The sequence below is a fragment of the Gopherus evgoodei genome, chromosome 2, assembly GCF_007399415.2.
Source record: "Gopherus evgoodei ecotype Sinaloan lineage chromosome 2, rGopEvg1_v1.p, whole genome shotgun sequence".
Lineage (NCBI taxonomy): Eukaryota > Metazoa > Chordata > Testudines > Testudinidae > Gopherus > Gopherus evgoodei.
The window spans coordinates 68,726,178-68,746,714 of record NC_044323.1 but is presented as its reverse complement, the minus strand read 5'-3'; the positions used below and the strand labels follow the sequence as shown (position 1 = coordinate 68,746,714).

General features: G+C 42.2%; 1 protein-coding gene across 3 annotated transcripts in view; it reads left to right on the top strand.

The window, feature by feature from the left end:
* EFHB (EF-hand domain family member B) overlaps window positions 1-20,537 on the top strand; it is a 50,835-nt gene that overhangs the window by 5,465 nt on the left and 24,833 nt on the right. For all 3 annotated transcript variants that reach the window (XM_030550925.1, XM_030550926.1, XM_030550924.1), the window contains 5 exons: window positions 345-455; window positions 1,555-1,684; window positions 3,264-3,347; window positions 9,879-9,946; window positions 12,393-12,547. In XM_030550925.1, the coding sequence (XP_030406785.1) occupies window positions 345-455; window positions 1,555-1,684; window positions 3,264-3,347; window positions 9,879-9,946; window positions 12,393-12,547 (548 nt within the window). The remainder of the gene's footprint in view (window positions 1-344; window positions 456-1,554; window positions 1,685-3,263; window positions 3,348-9,878; window positions 9,947-12,392; window positions 12,548-20,537) is intronic.

Sequence of the window (20,537 nt, the reverse complement as noted above, 5' to 3'; positions counted from 1 at the left end):
TCCACTAATTAAGTGGGTGGCCCTTCATTCTCTCGTGTACAACAGCCCAGGCGTGCACCTTACTATCTGAATTGAGCCTGTGGTCCGCGGACCACAGGTTGAGAACTTCTGATATAGAGGCCTAGGACCTTGAAGTCCCATCTCAGCCCCCTGCAGGTCTCCCCCATCCCATTTCATCATGGCTGTGTTAATGGAAAGCAGCCTGACTGAAACTTTGATAGTAAATATTATATTGCCAAAGTATTCATTCCAGTAAGATACTGTTAAAATAAGACTTTTCCTGCATATTGAACTTTTACAAGAGATTTTATTACCATATTGATTAGTATTTGTTCACTTTGCAGACACACCTGGTGGAGAGCTTATAAATCCACCAAAAACCTTTGAGGTAGTGGATAATGAAGCAAAAGAAGGACACGAGTTGTATGTTGTGACACACAATGATTACAATGTAGGTGAGTAAGATCAGGGGCTAGTGATCAGTAATACAAAAAGTCTAAATATGTATAAAGCTAGTTATAGCTTTTTGATGCTTTACAACACATAACATACCATATCTAATCATTCAGCTATAAATTAATATGAAGCTAAAAAGTTACAGTTCTTTTGAAAAATCATTTTTGGGAAGAGGATTCTGTCATGGAGATATTAATATATATGTACAAATAAGACAACAAAATAGATTTGTAAAACTAGTTCCTTTAATTTTGGGTCATAATGAGCAAGTATTAAAGCTTAGAAAAGGAGATTAAGAGTCGGGACATCTGGGTTCTGTTCCCAATTCTGTGATTTATGCTCTGAGCTTCAATGTACCCGTGTATAAAGTAGATAGAATAAATAATGTTTTGCATTCCACTGGCATCCACATTTTCCTAGATGCTGGCCAAACATATAAGAAGGCACAGGCACTGTCTAAGAAGATAAGTGACATACGTAGGGAGGTAGAGGGGGATAAAAGTGCAAAGCAAGATTCTCTATTTCCTTTCAGACGCATTTGCACTTCCCATATTCTGGCTCCAGCCAGAGGCCAGCTTTAAATTGTGTTAGTTTGTAATGGCACTCTGTTTACCTCTATGTTGGAGGTTGTGTTGGAGATAGCAGAGAGCCATTCTAGTACCACTTTGCTGTTGGAAGTATTCACTGGGATCTGTTTTCATCCCCTTTACAACCTGTCTACACCACCAGAGCAGCATAAAAAGTCAACAGCACAAGAGAGAATCTGTCCCATTCAGATGGAATGCATGTACTTCTAAAAACAGTAAATGTCCACTATCCCCATCAATCTTGATGAATTATATAGATTTTGTATGCTATAATATAGCCAGATGAAACTTTTAATGTAAAGCAAGCAATGGAAAATGTTTTCCTGAAAATATCAGATGAGATTCTTTCAAAAGCAGATTGAAGAGAGTGCAATAAACCAAATGAAATCAGAATTTCAAAGGTTTTGTTGTTGTTTCTTCATAGAATTGCAGGAGGAAAGATATTTATTCCAGTATATTTTCCCAGTCAATGTATTTCACACAGAGTAAAGAAAAACATTTGCTTCCACAGGGGAAGCAATAAACAGGAAATATGAGCCATCAACATTCAACAAATATCATGTTTATGGAAAAGAAACACCTCACTTTAATGATGGACGAAATGTATCCAAATCTTTACGCTGGCTTTACAATCTCCAACTGTAAGTTAGAATGGATAGTAATAGATTGGGGGCCTGATTTGCCAAGCCAGGCCTTTACGACTGAATGTAGTTTTACATCTGCAATGAATCACATGCAAAATTCCTTTATTTTTTTCCCCTGGAAATTCATTATAGCTAAGAAATTTTGCCTACCCATACATAGGCTTCTACTCTTTTGTGAAGGGCATGGTTCTGTGACCCTAGTGTCTTCTCCAGCTAGCATGATGAGTAGAAGATGCTGAGCTCTTGTTTTGTAGCCCGTGGAGAAAGATTTTCACTTAGGTCAGGCCTGCACAACTCGTAAAGCGGCGAGGGCCACATTACTCCAAAGAAAACAGCTGAGGGCCGAACTCTCCTGGCCCCGCGGAAACACCCCACCCCAGCACCGCCCAGCCCTGCAGAAACAAACCCTCCTTCCCCAGCGCTGCCCCACCAAAACAGCTGTGGGCCAAAAAGGAAGATTGGGGGTGAGGAGGTGATACTTGATTTTAAATCAACCAGGGGCTCCTAGCTGAAGAGGTGGCTGGGAGCTGTCAGGGGCAAAGTAAAGGGCCCGGGACTCCGGCGGCTGGGGGAACCCGGAGCTTTGCGGGGCTGGGGCAAGGATTTAAAGGGCCCAGAGCTCCTGCTACTGAGGAGAGCCCGAGCCCTTTAAATCCAGCCCCAGCCCATCCGCTGGAGCCGCGGCTGGGATTCAAAGGGCTCTTGGGTACCTGCAGCCGTGGGGAGCCCTGAGCCCTTTAAATCTCAGCCGCCACCGGGATGCAAATGGCTCTGGACTGCCCGTGGAGGCGGGGAGCCCTGAGCCCTTTAAATCTCAGCTGTGGCCGGAAACTTCTGCAGGCAGCCCAGAGCCCTTTGAATCCCGGCCGCAGCTGAGATTTAAAGGGCTCTGGGCTCCCGGCTGCTGCAGGTAGCCCAGAGCCCTGTGAATCCCGGCCGCGGCTGAGATTTAAAGGGCTCAGGGCTCCCCGCCGCTGCTGGAAGCCCAGAGCCCTTTGAATCCCGGCTGTGGTTGGGATTTTAAGGGCTCTGGGCTCCCCGCGGCTGTGGGCAGCTCAGAGCCTTTTGAATCCCGGCCGCAGCTGAGATTTAAAGGGCTCTGGGCTCCCGGCTGCTGCGGGTAGCCCAGAGCCCTATGAATCCTGGCCGCGGCTGAGATTTAAAGAGCTCTGGGCTCCCCGTCGCTGCGGGCAGCCCAGAGCCCTTTGATTCCCCGCCACGGGCCACACAGTGAGCCTCCATGGGCCGCATGTTGTGCCTGACTTAGGTGCACAAATAACTGATTTATGCCAGTGTGGGATTTTGGAAGGGCAAATGAGACATATTTTGGATGCCCCTGCTGCTCTCCCATTTGCAAATTAACTCTAAATGTTAATATATTTTAAAAGTTGGAAAAAAGTACTATGAAAATATACATTGAAATTAGGTTTCTAAATACAAATCAAATATATCTTTGTTTTCAAAACAGGAAGGTTGTAGGTTGTGGAGTGCATTCTTATTTCTTATTTCTATTTCCTTCAAATTATAATGCCATCATTTAGCAACCATGTCTGACAATTATTTTCCAATGTTGTAGAAAGAAAGCAGCAAAAATAGTGTCCAAAAGAAGTGATGATTTCAAGGAAAAATTTCAGCCTCAGCTTGGAAAAGTCCTTGATCCGTAAGTGAAGAGATATTTTCTAAGGATGGAATTATCCAGACCCTGTGCAAGGCTCTCAGCATTCTCAAGCCCTTTATTGCCCCATTGTGCGGCTAGGGAAAACTGGTTTTGTGGCTGGGCATGGGTGCCACTGCACCCCTATATGCTGGAGAGAGGGGCTTTTCACCAGCCCTAAAGAAACTGGTATCGAGGTGAGTTATTGGTGGAGGACCTAGGATGGGGCTAAAAGATTTGCATTTTGGGAATGCAGCTTTTATTTAATCCATTAGGCTTTAATAATGGTCTCTGGGGGGCTGCATTGCAGCCTTGCCTCCTGTTGATAGGTTTGGAGCTGGATTCCATGCCTCCCCAAATCACAAAATTCTCCACAAAAAGCCAAGTTAATTGGGATTTGTACATGAGAGGAAGAGGAGAGAAGGGTGAATTTCACTTTAAATGATCAATGATTTTTCACTGAATTGAAAAAGTAAATAGGTGTCAGTACCTGCAAAAACACTTATTCTTTGTCTGTATAGAATATATACAATATTAATCTAAAAAGGCCTAAATCCATCTCATTTGGAGTTCATCTGAACAGTGCTCTACAGAAATTTACCTTCCCTCTTTTTAAGGGACTTTTAAAAAATTTGGGCACTGATTCAGCCCTGATTTGAGAAATTAAGGCCCTAAAACATGCACTTAACTTTAAACATAGGCTTAAGTGTTTTGCTGAATTGGGGCCTAAACGTGTATCTTAAAAATAAATGTATTTCAGATTAGTATGTGCCACTTCCTATGTGTGGTGGTGTTTGATATGTCAGGCTTCTGCAGCCTTGCCGAAGCTTCCAAAGTTTGAGGAAACTGACATTCCTAGTCTGTAAAGGCAGGGTTGGGAAGGTGAGTTAACTGCTTGTTAGTAGCTCCACTAACACTAGTTATGATGATCTGTTTGCATCACCAATATTCTCATTTTCCCTCCATATAAAACCCAGCGGACTGTCTGCATGGGAAAAGGTTGTGTGGCCAGGCAATGGAAGAGTTGAGGGCAAATTGTTTAGCAGCATGTTCTCCTCTACCAAGGATTAAAATCCACTGAGTTGATGCTGCTTGAAGCACCATTAACTACTCTTAAACTCTCCAAGCCCTATGGTAGGGGTTATAGAATGGATCACTTGAACAGTCAACTAATGGCAGCATGGCCTGGAGCCGCTGTGTTGTTATTTCTGGAGGGTCCTGAAGGAGTGTAAAGACTGTCCATGCAGCTGCCTGGGGTTTTGCAGGGTTGGCACCAGGAATTCTCCATCTCCACTTGTTTTTGTAGCCCTCCTCTTACTCTACCCATATTCCACCACTAATGCATAAAAGGGAGAGGGTGAGGATGCAGCCAAATAGATACACATCAGATACCTTGGGGCTGTTGATTATTGTGCTTCCATGTGTGGAAGGGGAACATAGGTACCTTTCTTGTCTATGGTGGAGCTTTGTGGTTCATATGATAAATATATAGCTGTTAAACTAAGAGTTAAAGAAGAATATTGATTTGTTTTTACATTTTTAAGGAATATGTTGAAGCAGCTATTTATGTTAAAAAATCCTAAACAAATAAATATTTAGTATCATCAATAAATGTTGGTTTTAGTTAATAAGATATAGTCACATTTTCCAGATGGATGTTGCCTTGGCTTCTGTTGTTGTAGGCACAGAACTGCAAAAATCAGAAAAAAATTGAAAATCTTATCTGTCACGTGATGAATATCCTTTCTCTAGTTAATAATTGTTTAATTGTAGGTGTTATTTTGACTAGAGATCAGATTCAACTTAGGGTATGTCTACACTACGGGATTATTCCGATTTTACATAAACCGGTTTTGTAAAACAGATTCTATAAAGTCAAGTGCATGCGGCCACACTAAGCACATTAATTCAGTGGTGTGCGTCCATGCACCGAGGCTCGCTTCAATTTCTGGAGCGTTGCACTGTGGGTAGCTATTCCGTAGCTATCCCATAGTTCCCGCAGTCTCCTCTGCCCCTTGGAATTCTGGGTTGAGATCCCAGTGCCTGATGGGGCAAAAAACATTGTCGCGGGTGGTTCTGGGTACAGCCTCACCCCTCCCTCTGTGAAAGCAGCAGACAACCATTTCATGCCTTTTTTCCTGGGTGAACTGTGCAAACGCCATAGCACAGCAAGCATGGACCCTGCTCAGATCAAGACTGCAATCGTGGATGCTGTAAACACCTCGTGCATTTTCGTGCAATCTATGCTGAACCAGGACCTGCAAAGCCAGGTGAGGAGGAGGCGGCTATGGCAGAGCAGCGACGAGAGTGATGAGGACATGGACACAGAATTCTCTCAAACCACGGGCCCCTGCACTTTGGAGATCCTGCTGGTAATGGGGCAGGTTCTAGCCATTGAACGCCGATTTTGGGCCTGGGAAACAAGCACAGACTGGTGAGACTGCATTGTTTTGCAGGTTTGGGACGATTCGCAGTGGCTGCGAAACTTTCGCATGCATAAGGGCACTTCCCTGGAACTTTGTGACTTGCTTTCCCCAGCCCTGAAACGCCATAATACCAAGATGAGAGCAGCCCTTGCAGTTGAGAAGCGAGTGGCAATAGCCCTCTGGAAGCTTGCAACGCCAGACAGCTACCGCTCAGTCGGGAATCAATTTGGAGTGGGAAATCTACTGTGGGGGCTGCTGTGATGCAAGTAGCCAAAGCAATCATTAAGCTGCTGCTACGAAAGGTTGTGACTCTGGGAAACGTGCAGGTCATAGTGGATGGCTTTGCTGCAATGGGATTCCCTAACTGTCGGGGGGGGGCGATAGATGGAACCCATATCCTTGTCTTGGCACCGGAGCACCAGGGCACCCAGTACGTAAACCGCAAGGGGTATTGTTCCATGGTGTTGCAAGCACTGGTGGATCACAAGGGACGTTTCACCAACATCCACGTGGGATGGTCAGGAAGGGTTCATGATGCTCGTGTCTTCAGGAACACTACTCTGTTTAAATGGCTGCAGCAAGGGAATTACTTCCCAGACCAGAAAATAACAGTTGGGGATGTTAAAATGCCTGTAGTTATCCTGGGGGACCCAGACTACCCCTTGATGCCATAGCTCATGAAGCCATACACAGGCAGCCTGGACAGTAGTCAGGAGCTGTTCAACTACAGGCTGAGCAAGTGCAAAATGGTGGTAGAATGTGCATTTGGCCGTTTAAAGGCGCGCTGGCGCACATTACTGACTCACTCAGAGCTCAGCCAAACCAATGTCCCCATTGTTACTGCTGCTTGCTGTGTGCTCCACAATCTCTGTGAGAGTAAGGGGGAGAACTTTATGGAGGGGTAGAAGGCTGAGGCAAATCACCTGGCCGCTGATTACATGCAGCCAGACACCAGGAAGATTAGAAGAGCACACCACGAAGCAGTGCGCATCAGAGAAGCTTTGAAAATGAGTTTCATCACGGGTCAGGGTACGGTGTGACTGTTGTGTTTCTTTCCCCTTGATGAACCCCCCCTTGATTGACTCTTTCCCTGTAAGCAACCCACCCTCCCCCTTAAATTACAGCTTGCTTAAGGAAATAAAGTCACTATCATTTAAAAATCATGTATTCTTTATTAAAAAGTCATTATAAAAAGAGGGAGAGAACTGACAAGGTATCCCGGGTGTGGTTTGGGAGGAGGATAGGAGGGAAGGAAAAAGCCACTAAAAATATTTCCAAGTAATGACAGCCTTTTGGTTGGGCTGTCCACGGGGGTGGAGTGGGTGGGTGCACCCACGCATTCTTACACATCTGGGTGAGGAAGATATGGAACATGGTGAGTGGTGAGGGTGGTTACACAGGGGCTGCAGCGGCACTCTGTGACCCTGCTGCTGTTCCTGAAACTCCACCAGATGTCGGAGGATGTCACTTTGATCATGCAGCAGCCCCAGCGTTGCATCCCACCACCGCTGATCTTCCTGCCTACACCTCTGATCTTCCTGCCACCACCTCTCATCTCAAGTGTGTCTCTCCTCTCCTCACGTTGGTCCTTCCTGTCCTCACATTCACTGGCATCTTTCCTGTAATTTGATACCACGTCCTTCCACTCATTCAGATGAGCTCTTTCATTGCGGGTTACTTCCATGATTTCCGAGAACATTTCGTCTCGCGTCTTTTTTTTCCTCTGCCTTATCTGAGATAGCCTTTGGGATGGAGTAGGGAGGCTTGAAAAATTTGCAGCTGCATAAGGGAGGTAAAAAAGGGAGAGAAGTATTTAAAAAGATACATTTTACAGAACAATGGTTATATACTTTCACAGTGAACAACACTATTCACCTTACATAGCACATGTGATTTCACCACAAGGTCGCATTTTGCACCTTAATATTGAGTGCCTGCAGCTCTGGTGTTAGAGATCTCACAGACACAGATCCGGGCAGCAGAATTCAGCTTGCATGTGGCCATGGTAAGCCATTGTCTTTTGGCTTCTGCAGCCTTCATATAACAGTGCCCTCCTTTCCCAAATACCAAGCAAATCCAGTTCAGTGATGCTTCTTTCCTGTTAACATGCAGCAGCAGAAACCACCCCCCCATCCAATTCTCTGGGATGATCGCTTTAACCCACCCCCCACCACGTGGCTGGTATCATGGAAGATCACTGCTAATCACCCCCCTTCCTCCCCCACCGCGTGGCTGGTAGCAGGGGAGATCCCTGCTAGCCAAACGCGAAAAAGCTCAGTGCCATTCCCCCCTCCCCTCCTCTCCCCCCGCTTGGCTACCTGCAAGGAAGGATTCCTTTTAAGCAACAGGCAAACAGCCCAGTAGGAATGGCCATCTCTGTCCACTTAATTAAATTCCTGAAGAACGGATGTTGCTTGAATGCCAGCAATCACCGGGACCATATGCAGCTAGGCTTTGTCATGCAATGATACCAGATTACTTGCTACATGCATGGTCTGGTTAAGTGTCCTACCATGGTGGACGGAATAAGGCTGCCTTGCCCAGAAACCTTCTGCAAAGGCTTTTGGAGTACCTCCAGGAGAGCTTCATGGAGATGTCCCTGGAGGATTTCTGCTCCATCCCCAGACACATTAACAAACTTTTCCAATAACTGTACTGGCCGCGAATGCATCCCAAGTCCTCAGGGCAAATCAATCACTAAAAAACGCTTGCTTTTAAACCATGTTTTATATTTACAAAGGTACACTCACCAGAGGTTGCTTCCATGGCTTCATTGTCTGGGCTAGTGGCTTGGGAGGGCTGAGAGGGTAATTCCGTCTGGGTGAGAAAAAGCTCCTGGCTGTTGGGGAGAACGGAGTGCTGTGTGCTCTCTGCAAGCTCGTCCTCCTTTTCCTCCTCCTCATCTTCCCCATCCGCAGAATCCTCAGCCATGGCTGAGATTACCAACCCCACCTCGGAATCCACGGACAGGGGTGCGGTGGTGGTGGCGGACCCCCCTAGAATTGCATGCAGCTCAGCATAGAAGCGGCATGTTTTCGGCCCTGCCCCGGACCTTCCGTTTGCTTCTTTGGTTTTCTGGTAGGCTTGTCTGAGCTTCTTAACTTTCACTCTGCATTGCAGTGAGTCCCTGGTGTGGCCTTTCTCCATCGTAGCCTTGGAAATTTTTTCAGATGTTTTTCATTTTGTCTTATGGAATGGATTTCTGTTAGCACAGAATCCTCTCCCCATATAGCGATCAGATCCAGTACCTCCTGTGCAGTCGATGCTGGAGCTCTTTTTCGATTCTCAGGAGACTGCATTGTTACCTGTGCTGATGAGCTCTGCGTGGTCACCTGTGCTGGTGAGCTCTCCACGCTGGCCAAACAGGAAATGAAATGCAAAAGTTCGTGGGGCTTTTCCTGTCTACCTGGCCAGTGCATCTGAGTTCAGATTGCTGTCCAGAGCGGTCACAGTGCTGCACTGTGGGATACCGCCCGGAGGCCAATACCGTCAATTTGCGGCCACACTAACCCTAATCTGATATGGTAATACCGATTTCAGCGCTACTCCTCTCATCGGGGAGGAGTACAGAAACCGGTTTAAAGAGCCCTTTATATCGATATAAAGGGCCTCGTTGTGTGGATGGGTGCAGCATTAAATCGGTTTAACTCTGCTAAAATCGGTATAAACGCGTAGTGTAGACCAGGCCATAGATATAAAGTATCAAATAACACTTTTTTGACAGATACACTAAAAAGACTTTTCACTTGCATTCCTTTTGTCTGAGAAATAGAAAAATAACTTGTTTGGGTCAGAAGATTTTTTCTCTCAGGAAATATAAACATCAAATTCAAAGACATTAAAAGTCTGCTATACAGTATTTTTGACAGTTGGTATTTTACACTAAAACACGGTTTGTAAAAGAAAGGAATCATCAGTTGTGGCAGCTTTGATTCATGTAAAAAAGTACCAATGCACAAGTTTCAAGTGAAGTCTGCTGAATGGAGCTTTCCTTATTCTTTGGTTATAGTATGGGTAGAGAGATGATAGATTAATTTTTCACAGGTAGAATGTAGCATGCATTTTGGTTAGTAATAACACACTTAACTAGCACACTTCTTCTCATTGACAGCATAGCAGAAACTATGAATGTTCCACCAGATCATACATTTGGAATGTTTCTTCGTCCTGATGAGTTCGGTAAATATACCAGTGGCCTGTTAAAAAATTTATTTAGTTAGTAGGATTATTTTGAAGTGATGACTACAAGTTTTGTAATACAGTGATTTTCTAAGAGCTTTTACGCAGTTAAAAAATTACCATGAGAAAGGCTTAGCGACACTAAATTTTACAAGCATTAATAAAAAAGACCCTAGAGTCAGAAGTGAATCCTGAGATTTGAGGTGGGTGCTACTTAAATAAATAATAATAGTCTCAGAAAGCATGCATACCTCAGTCTAAACAAAAGGGAAGCAGAAGGGAAACCAGGAAATCAGAAGGTATGGCTAAACGACGAGGTTCAAAAGGTTGCTCAACGCAAATAGACATCCTTCAGAAAATGGAAGTCCAGCCCCAGTGAAACCAACAAAAAGGAGCATGAGCTACAGCAAGTTATATGTAAGAAGGAAATTAGGAGGAATTTGACAAGAAAATAGTTGAATGTGTGAAACAAATATTAAGACATTCGTTAAATGTACCAGAGACAGGTAGCTAGCAAAAGAATTGGTGGATCCTTTGGATCACCCATGGAGCAATTAAGGAAGCAATTAAGAAAAATAAGAACATTGCTAAAAAGTAATGGATTTCTGTTCATCAGTCTCCACCCCAGAAGATGTAGGAGAGATTCCTACCTTGGACGTGCTTTTTTTTCTGGTAATAAAAATGAGGTATTATTAGTAATCAAGGGGTAAAAAGAAGAGGTGCTGGATGAGACAGATAAATTGAAAAGCAACAAGCCTCAGATGGTATACATGTAGGAGTTCTGAAGTAATGAGTTTCTGAGCTGCTAGCAAAAATATGCACTCTGATTAAAAGAAACTACTCTGCTGGAGAACTGGAGGGTAGCAAATGTTGTATCTATAATTTAAAGGGGTGCTAGAGATTATACAACAGTTTGCAGACCTATACACTTTACTTCTGTACCTGATAATTGGTTGAAATGATAATTTAAAATAGAATTATGAAATGCGAAGAAGATCTTGATGTGATAGAGTGGAAGGAAGCAAAAGAAGTGGTGAGCAAAGGAGAGTGCAGCTTCTGCAAAGGAAAATTGTCCCTCTCTAATGTATTAGAATTCTTTGAACATGTTAATAAAACAGTGAAAAAGAGGAGAACTGGTTAACATAGTTTATTTGGATTTTCAAAAGGCCTTTGGCAAAGTCCCTCAAGAGAGGACATGCATCTGAAGAAGTGGGTATTCACCCACGAAAGCTCATGCTCCAAAACGTCTGTTAGTCTATAAAGTGCCACAGGATTCTTTGCTGCTTTTACAGATCCAGACTAACACGGCTACCCCTCTGATACTTGTCCCTCAAGAGAGTTTATTAAAGAAACTAAGTTGTCATGGTGTGAGAGGTAAGGAATTGTCATGGATCAGAAAATGGCTAAGAGAGAGAAAACAATTTTTGTCATGGCAAAAAGTTAACAGCAAAGTGCTTCTAAATTCCATACTTAATATATTTATTAATGATCTGGAATAGGGGGTGAACATTGAGGTGGCAACATTTTCAAATAACAGAATTATTTAGAATAGTCTAGGCCAGAGAATATTGGCCCCAGTTTTGCAAACACTTAATCACAAGCTTAACTTTACTCCTTGAGTAGTCCATTGAAGTCAAGTGCATAAGTGTTTGTAGTGTGTTTGTATTGTGAGGAACTTCAGAGGGATCTAAACAAGCTAAATTACAGGGCAACACAATGGCAGATGAAATTCAGTCTTGGCAAATGGAAAGTAATGGATATTTGAACAACTCATACATTATAATGGATTCTAAATTTCTCTATCAGCTTAGGAAAAAGGCTTGAGTATCACTGTGGACAGCTCATTGAAGACCTCTGCTCCATGTTCAGCAGTGGTCAAGAAAGCAAACAAATGCTAGAATCTGTAAGGAATAGGATGGAGAATAATACAGAAAATATTATGGTGCCATTATAGAAATTAATGTTACATCCTCACCTGGAATACTGTGTTCAGTTTTCCATAGTTCTTGATAATATTTTTGCCCCTTTGGAACAGAATGGGCTAGAGATAGGGCATCCATAGTAGATGTCCCTTGACACTGGTAATTCATGTTCCCCACTTGTGCAACTTATCCTAAATCTATTAACTTTCAATGCATCGTGTAATGCTCATCTCTTTTTTTTAGGTATTTTTGGAGGTTCTGGATAGAGTTGTGAGAGTCTAGTTCAGGAATATACAAACCTTTTTATGGCGTGGACCACATGTAAATAAGGAGAGCATCTTGAGGGCCAGCTGTATTCCCGTTTGCAATTATATGAGTCAAACAGAGTTGTTGGTACTCAGCAACTCTGAAAACCAGGCCCTTGGAGTCTCAAGTTGAGCATACCTCAGCAGAGGCCCCAAAAATTAGAATCCATTTTTGAGAATTTTAGCTTACTGTAAATGTGTAGTTTATTTATTTTGTAGGAGTTGGTGATCTTCTTCACAATCGGGTTCCGAGTGAGTTCCTTCGTGGTAAAGACAGAGAGCGAGCTGTCTTCACTGCAATTCGACAGAATTTGAAGAAAGCTAACTACCACAATTTTGGCACATTACTAGAAGCATTCAGGCATTACGACAAGGTCAGTGTTCTGAGAGAATACAAATTTACATACACATAATTTGTGTGCATATGTGCGTGTGATACATATTAACTTTCCAAGGTTATAGATATGTGCATGAGTGTATATAGAATAGTAATAAACGAATTAAATATAAGTTGAAAATATGATAGGACAACATGACAGACAAACCCTCTCTACTGTGCACTCTATAGACAATGGTGTGGCATGGCATGTAGGTTTTATTGCAGAAGTGTTCGTTGCAACTCTAAAGTTGATGTTGCAGTCTGAAATGGTATTAAAATAGAGCATACATTTCTGTTCTTCCGTACTTGTAGGTGATCTTTCTGTGAAGCTTTCACATTAATTTTATGCTCTTTGAATTTTATGTGTAATTTAGATTTTGTTTCTTTTCAGACGTTTTGAATAGAACCTGTTTGAAATTGACTCTGGCTGTAATTTATCTGGGGAAATCTCACTTTTTTGTTATTGTATATCTTTAAAATAATATTATATAACACACAAACATACTAGAAAGCTGAATTTTCAGTAAATCTTATGCAATGGGTAGTTAAAACAATTGTTGTCATTATTCGTCATAAAGAAAAACTTCAGGCAGCTAACATAAAATCTTATGGCAAAATCTTCTCTATTTTTAACATATCTTCTGCATAGGACACATCTCTGGCAACAGCTACACTTTTCTGTCAGATTTTATTCTACAGTGGAGAAGGTTTTATATGCAGCTGCTAACATAATATTTCACATGCACCTGAGGACATGAAGATTTTACATACAGAAAATCTAAAAAGGATGATAATAGTAATTCCTATATCAGTTTTTGTCAATAGATCTCAAAGCGCTTTACAAATGAGTTAAGGATCATTATTCCTATTTCAAAGTTAGAGAAACAGAGGCACAGAGCAGCAAAGTGACTTGCCAGGGTGTTGCAACAGGCCAGTGGAAGCGCCAGGAATAAAACCTAGGTCTCCTACATCTCAATCCAGTGCTGTACCCACTGGGCAACATTGCCTCCAGTTCACCAGCATCAGCTATGCTTCTCCCAACAACCAATGTCCCTCACTCCCAAGCAAAGTACCTAATCTACCTCTACTTTTGATTTGAAAAAAAAAAAACAACTCAGAGAAAATGAATACACACAAACTTAATTAAGATTGCTGCACATATAACATATCTTACACAAAACCACAAGAGTGAGGTAATGAAAAGTTAAGCCACCTAACAGTACCTGCTCCCTGCTGCAGCACCTACAGATATACACCTTACTACTAACAAAACTACCATACACCACAATTCACATACCACAGCTATAACTCTGTATGACCGGGGTCCCAGTGGGGGCCAGTTGAGGTCACTCAGTTAGGGTAAACTGCAAAGAATGGGACAGACAATCTCTAAAAAGCTGGTGGATACTCCAATACTTATGTCATAAACAGATAGTTAAGGGTTAATGCCTCTTCTACCTGTAAAGGGTTAAGAAGTTCACGTAGCCTAGCTGACACCTGACCAGAGGAACCAATGGGGGAACAAGATGTTTCAAAAGGAAGGAGGGAAGTTTCCTTTGTTTAGTCAGTTTTCAGTTTCAGCCAGAGTGAAAAAGATCAAGGAACCAGCCTCTTATCAGAGTAGTAAGTTTTAGAAAGGGATAAATAGGTTTATGTTTAGTTTCTTTGTAACTTGCCTTGGTACCATTAAGGGAATTATCAAATTTGGGCATTCTTGTGTGTATTAAGCTTTTTGCCCAGGGGAACATCCTCTGTGTTTTGAAACTGTTGTCTGTGAGAGTAGCTGGTATGCTAATCTCTCCCAGAGGGTTTTCTTTTACCTTTCTTTTCTTTAATTAAAAACCTTTTTCTTAATACCTGCTTGATTATTCCCTTGTTTTTAGATCCAAGGGGATTGGATCTGGACTCGCCAGGAATTGGTGGGGGAAAGGAGGGGGGATGGTTAAATTCTTCTTGTGTTAAGATCCAAGGGGTTGGATTGGTGTTCACCAGGGACTTGGTGAGGAAGTCTCTCAAGGCTACCCAGGGAGGGGAAGGTTTTAGGGAGAAAAAGGGTGTTCCAGACACTGAGAAGTCTGGATGGTGGCAGCAAGACCGGATCTAAGCTGGTAGTTAAGCTTAGAGCTTCTCATGGAGGTGTCCCACATCTGTACCCTAAAGTTCAGAGTGGGGAAGGAACCTTGACATGGTAAGCAGCGGTGAGGGATTTTTTAGGAACCAAAAGCCAGATTTTTTTTTCCCTTCTTTGAGATGCTGGGGAAGCAGTGAAGGAGAGATACCCTGAAGGCAAACAGATAAGAGATTCTAACAGATGGCTTTTTGTTAGAAGGGAAGCTCCAGCTGTGATCACTGGAGAGTCATTAACATTGCGAAGGCAAGTCACAACAACCTGTTTTACTTGTTTTTTTTCCTTAAAGAGTCACATTACAGTAACCAAAGATTCCAAGCTATTTCCCCCCCTGCTCAGATAGCTAAGGTAGACCAGGGGGGAAATGTCAGGCAAAGGAAAAAAAACATACTACAGCAGCTAGAATTAGCCAAACTCCAGGCTGAGGAGAGCCAAAAGGAACATGACAGACAGATGGCCAGGGCTGAGGCTGCCCACAAAGAGCTATGGAGGAGAAATAAAAAGAGATGGAGGCGAGAGAAAAAGAGATGGAGGAGAGGGAAAGAGAGAGAAAGCATGAACTGGAATTAGCAAGGGCTAAGCAAGATGTACCAGCCAACCCTAACAACCCTTCTCCAAGTACTGCTTCCCATCCCAGAAAATTCCCCACCTACAAGGCAGGTGATGATACTGAGGCCTTAGAAAAATTCGAAAGGGCCTGCCTTGGGTACAGCATCTCTACAGACCAGTACATGACAGAGCTGTCAGAGAAAAACTCAGTTCTTGCTTTTTGTTTGGGTGCAGCAAAATCAAATACTTTATATTAACTCCAGCAATTGCAATAGAGGGAGGGAGTGCCCTAGGACACTGGGTCACCCCCGTCCCGGACAGGTCTCTCAACAGGTAAACAATTACAGCAAGCATTTATACCTTTGTTACAGACAATAACAAGCAATAATACAGACAATAATGAGCAACAGCTGCATTTTGTTTATACATAGGCTATCCTGCTATCTTATTTGCCCCATGTTGAGCGCCAGTCTACGTATTTAATTATCAGTGCAAAGTCGTGATAACTTCTCACACAGTTCTTTCCTACTCGCCTCACACAATCCTCGCTTCTGCAAATCTCACGTCATTAGGGTTACAATTAGCCTAACTCTTGCTAACAGACTGACATGCATTAAGATCCCCTACAAATCCTTGTCAATTCTTTCCCTTCTTCCACACTCCCCCGTTTTGTACTTCTAGTACAACAGATATTCTCAGATCTCTATTTGCATTGAGCCATGGATTTCTGATTCTACATCAGATGTTTCAACCTTAGGGGTTTTCACTGGTGTCATAAACAGATAGCTAAGGGTTAATGTCTCTTTCACCTGAAAAAAAAAGTAACCTGAAGCACCTGACCAGAGGACCAATCAGGAAACAGGATTTTTTTCAACTCTGGGTGGAGGGAAGTTTGTGTCTGAGTTCTTTGTCGTCTGCCTGAATCTCTCTCAGCTATGAGAAGGGTTTTTCTATTTCCTGCTTTCTAATCTTCTGTTTCCAAGTTGTGAGTACAAAAATGGTTTGTTGTTTTGTATTTACATGTCTATAGTTGCTGGAGTGCTTTGAATTGTATTCTTTTTGAATAAGGCTGTTTATTCATATTTCTTTTAAGCAATTGACCCTGTATTTGTCACCTTAATACAGAGAGACCATTTGTATGTATTTTTCTTTCTTTTTTATATAAAGCTTTCTTTTAAGACCTGTTGGAGTTTTTCTTTAGTGAGGAACTCCAGGGAATTGAGTCTGCAGCTCACCAGGGAATTGGTGGGAGGAAGAAGTCAGGGGGAGATGTGTGTGTGTTAGATTTACTAGCCTGACTTTGCATTCCCTCTGGGTGAAGGGGGAAGTGCTTTTGTTTCCAGGACTGGAAGTAGAGAGGGTGGACTCCCTCTGCTTAGATTCACGGAGGTTGCTTCTGTGTATCTCTCCAGGAGCACCTGGAGGGGGGAAGGGAAAAGGTTTATTTCCCTTTGTTGTGAGAGTCAAGGGATTTGGGTCTTCGGGTCCCCAGGGAAGGTTTTTGGGGGGACCAGAGTGCCCCAAAACACTCTAATTTTTTGGGTGGTGGCAGCTTACCAGGTCCAAGCTGGTAACTAAGCTTGGAGGTTTTCATGCTAACCCCCATATTTTGGACGCTAAGGTCCAAATCTGGGACTAGGTTATTGACAACTGGATATAATGACAATTAATGATTAGCATGGACATGAAAGGTATTACTATTATTATGTCTTTTACACAGCAATGACATAATTTTAAACTAACTAACAACAATGCAAGCAATAATATCCCCACAGCAATAATATTATGAGGTTGTTGTACAGTTTTGGTTACAAATCATAATACATCATACTTAGTACACAAAGTAGACACTCTATAAGCTGTATGAAAGGCATTCTTTTCAGCTTGATATATATTCTGAAGCACGTGAATTTGCCCTTGCAATTCAGAGATTCTTTGAACCTCTGGTAACAATGAAAGCAAATTTTGAAATTGATCAGGTACTAAGCTGGTCCAATTAAACTAAGGGCTACTTGCAAAATTTTATCTGCAGGCCAATAAAGAATATGATTGTCTGCAGTGGTGATGAGATTAAAATGTATATCTTGCAATGTGGTGGTTTTAACATACATACAGCTATCATTAGCTTGAAAAGTAATTGTCTTGTCAGGTTAGTTCTTTGTCCTCTAGCCTCCCAGCAAATGTTATCATAAACAGTGACAACTTCCCTTGGCTTCAGTTTATGGATACACTGAAGCTGCAGGGGTTCTAACAGCCAAATGTCCATTGACTTCCTATTCCTATACAAAATTTCAGGTGTTTTTTTTAGAGGTACTGACTATAAATCAGTTAGGTATACCAGGTGGTCTAATTTCCCAGATGTCTCGGTGGATAATCCAGTCCCATATGCATCCTTCCCATGGACCCATCAGGATTTGGTATGTGGGAGCCAAACCTCCCCATCTGGTTCAAATGCTTGGAAGGAGCACTGTGAATGTCCACACTTCCACTCAGAAAGTGTCCAGATATGTCTCCATGACCACAGATCAGATGGTACTCCTGATGTGTCTGTAAGGGCAGTGGGCCAAGTCTGATGCTCAAGATCACTCTGAATGGCCATCAGCTGGTCATTCAGGAAATCCTGAATTTTCAAACGTGCTAGATCCCACTGCAATGCCTTCCCAGCCTCAGTGATATTCAATACCATCTTTGTTAGTAACTTCTGGGTCATAGAACTAAGGGTGGAAATAACATGTAACTCACCAACTCTAGCCTGTACTTGGGTTAGCTGAGCTCCAGAAATAAGGCTAGTGGCCTTTTCTAGTTGGCCTGATTTCTCATCATGTTCTTGGCTTTTAAAAATATTCCAAATGGCTGCTGCGCTATTGGCCCCATCCCACAGGGATCCAGTCAAGTCCCTCTTCTTCCAGAGGAAATAACCCAGGCCCTCTGTTGTGCTAATTTAATGGCAGCCCCTAGTGTTGTATTAATCACAATCCATTGATATCCTAATACATATCTGTTTGGTGTAGTACTATATCACATCTGTTGGTTATATACCTTTAACTAATCTCAGGTACTTTCAAGAGGCATTGACATTAATAGCATAGGAGAGGGTGTATTGCAATAAGGTACAGGTTACATTATTCGTCACTGGAATGGTTTCAATATAAGTAAAATTTCCAGTGGCAGAACAAACTCTTTGGGTATTCATTTGATTATTTACTAATTGGGTAACCAAATATCAATAAGGGCTTCTTTCATGTAACACAGTACAAATTCCAGGTATAGACATCATATCTACTTCACTATGGAACCCATCAATTCCAATTATAAATTTTTGGAGTTCATTTGCAGTAATATTATGGATTTTTATTTCCACTGATCCATTTGTTCTCCACTCAATTGTTCACTTATATGGGATATCCTGAACTTTAAAAAATATTTTTCCTTTTTTTTTCTTTTTCTTTTTTTTTTTCCCAAACAATCTTTAAATAAATCACTAAAGTGTGAAGGCCTTGGTCATTGGTTTTATCAAATATATGGCATTGTCTGTATTTGGATGTATTACAGGGGTAATAGTGTAATGGAGTAGGTGGCAGAGACAGTGACAACAAAGTGCCTTTAGTACTTATCATTTAAAAATCCAATTAGAGAGAGCAATACATACTGAAGTATTTATCCAAAACACAGGGCACAGCCTGTACAATAAACCCCCAAATCCAATCAATACCACATTCCCAAGCAGGGTCCCACAAATTTCTTCCTGCCAGTGTATAATTCTTTGTTTCTTCACCAGGATCAGTTCTTAATGTCCTTTCTAGTCAGGAATTTCTGGACTTTGGCAATTTCAGTGGAGTGAGTGTTCCTTCTTCTTTCCCAAAACAGTCGTGGTTCAGCATCCTACAGGGAAAAGGTTACCAGCACATTACCCTGTAATGGTTTTGATTCTTCTAGAAAAATTCAAAGGCACAGTAGATCTGTCTGTGGATAAGGGAGAGGTTACTAGCACTTCACCTTGTACTTTTTACCTACTGTCCAGAAGGCACCGTGGAGCTAGAAGGAGAAATGGCTAATCATCAGTAGGAGAATTCTCCTGAGATGGAGGGGTCTTTTTGCAGTGAGAATCATGGGTCCAGGCAGTCAGTCTTTGGCACTTCACAGTGGTGTTTGTAGTCAGCAGGACTTTCCAGCTTGGAGCCAGAGAAGTCTTTTGTTGGTGGACCTTTACATTGATCCAGTCTCTTGATTCCAAGGAGTGGCAGGGCTGCTAGGGTCTTTGGGTAGCACTTCTTTACCTGTGAGAAAAGAAACCTAACACATTTCATTAGTGCCTGGCAGTGTTTTGCAGATCTCATAGCTGCTTGGGCACATTCAATCCCCCCTTCCTTTTCTTGGTTGTCAGCCAAGTTTTAGCTGTGAGCAGTGTCCTTGAATGGAGTCAGTGTCTTATCTTTAGTTTGAGCATATTAGCTATATTTTCCCAGTTAACTCATTCTGCTCTTTTTCCTTCTCACCTTCTTGGCTTCTTTTAACCTACAAAGGAAACTTCTACTCTTCACTCATACACCTTTTTCCCAACCATGAACACATAAACATTACCTTTATACAGTACATTAGTCTTAATATTCAACGTATGCCACATATACCCTTCCACTACAATAACTTTATACAGAGCTCTGGAGCAACAAGCCAGGACAAGCACACCCACTTTGAGGAGTTCACTTAATACAACCTCTAGTCCAATAGCTTCCCACCATCCCCAGCCCTGTGGCTAGAAATCTGAGGTAGCCAGAAGGATCCCATGTACAATATGGGGAGTGGGTTAACTTTTCATGTCCTTGCTTCCAAAGACTGTTTGTAGGAAAATTTAAACAACAATTTTTTAATTAACAATCTGGCCAATGAAATTTCTTTTTCTTACTTAAGGAAATGTATTAGACTTTAGTTTATCACATTCTCCTGATTTATCCAAACACTTTATATTTCAAAATTGAATAAAACAAGTATCTGCATTTAACCCTTCTATTTGATTTTAACTAGACTATCCTATGAAACTATTAAACACAACAATATTGGCCACGAGACAAACACCACAAGACAGGACATAGAGCACAAAACATAATTCCTGTTGTGCCAGTAAATGCATGATACGTTGAATGCTGTTCAGCTGGCATCAGTTTTCTCTGATTATCTGAAAGACAAAAAAAAAACAGAGGTCTACCCCTTCTGGGCAGTCAATCATCACTTAAAATATACAAATACCCTTGTTGATTTCAGGCAAAACAGAGGAATTACCCCATATTTCCTTGTATTTGTTTCATAGGCA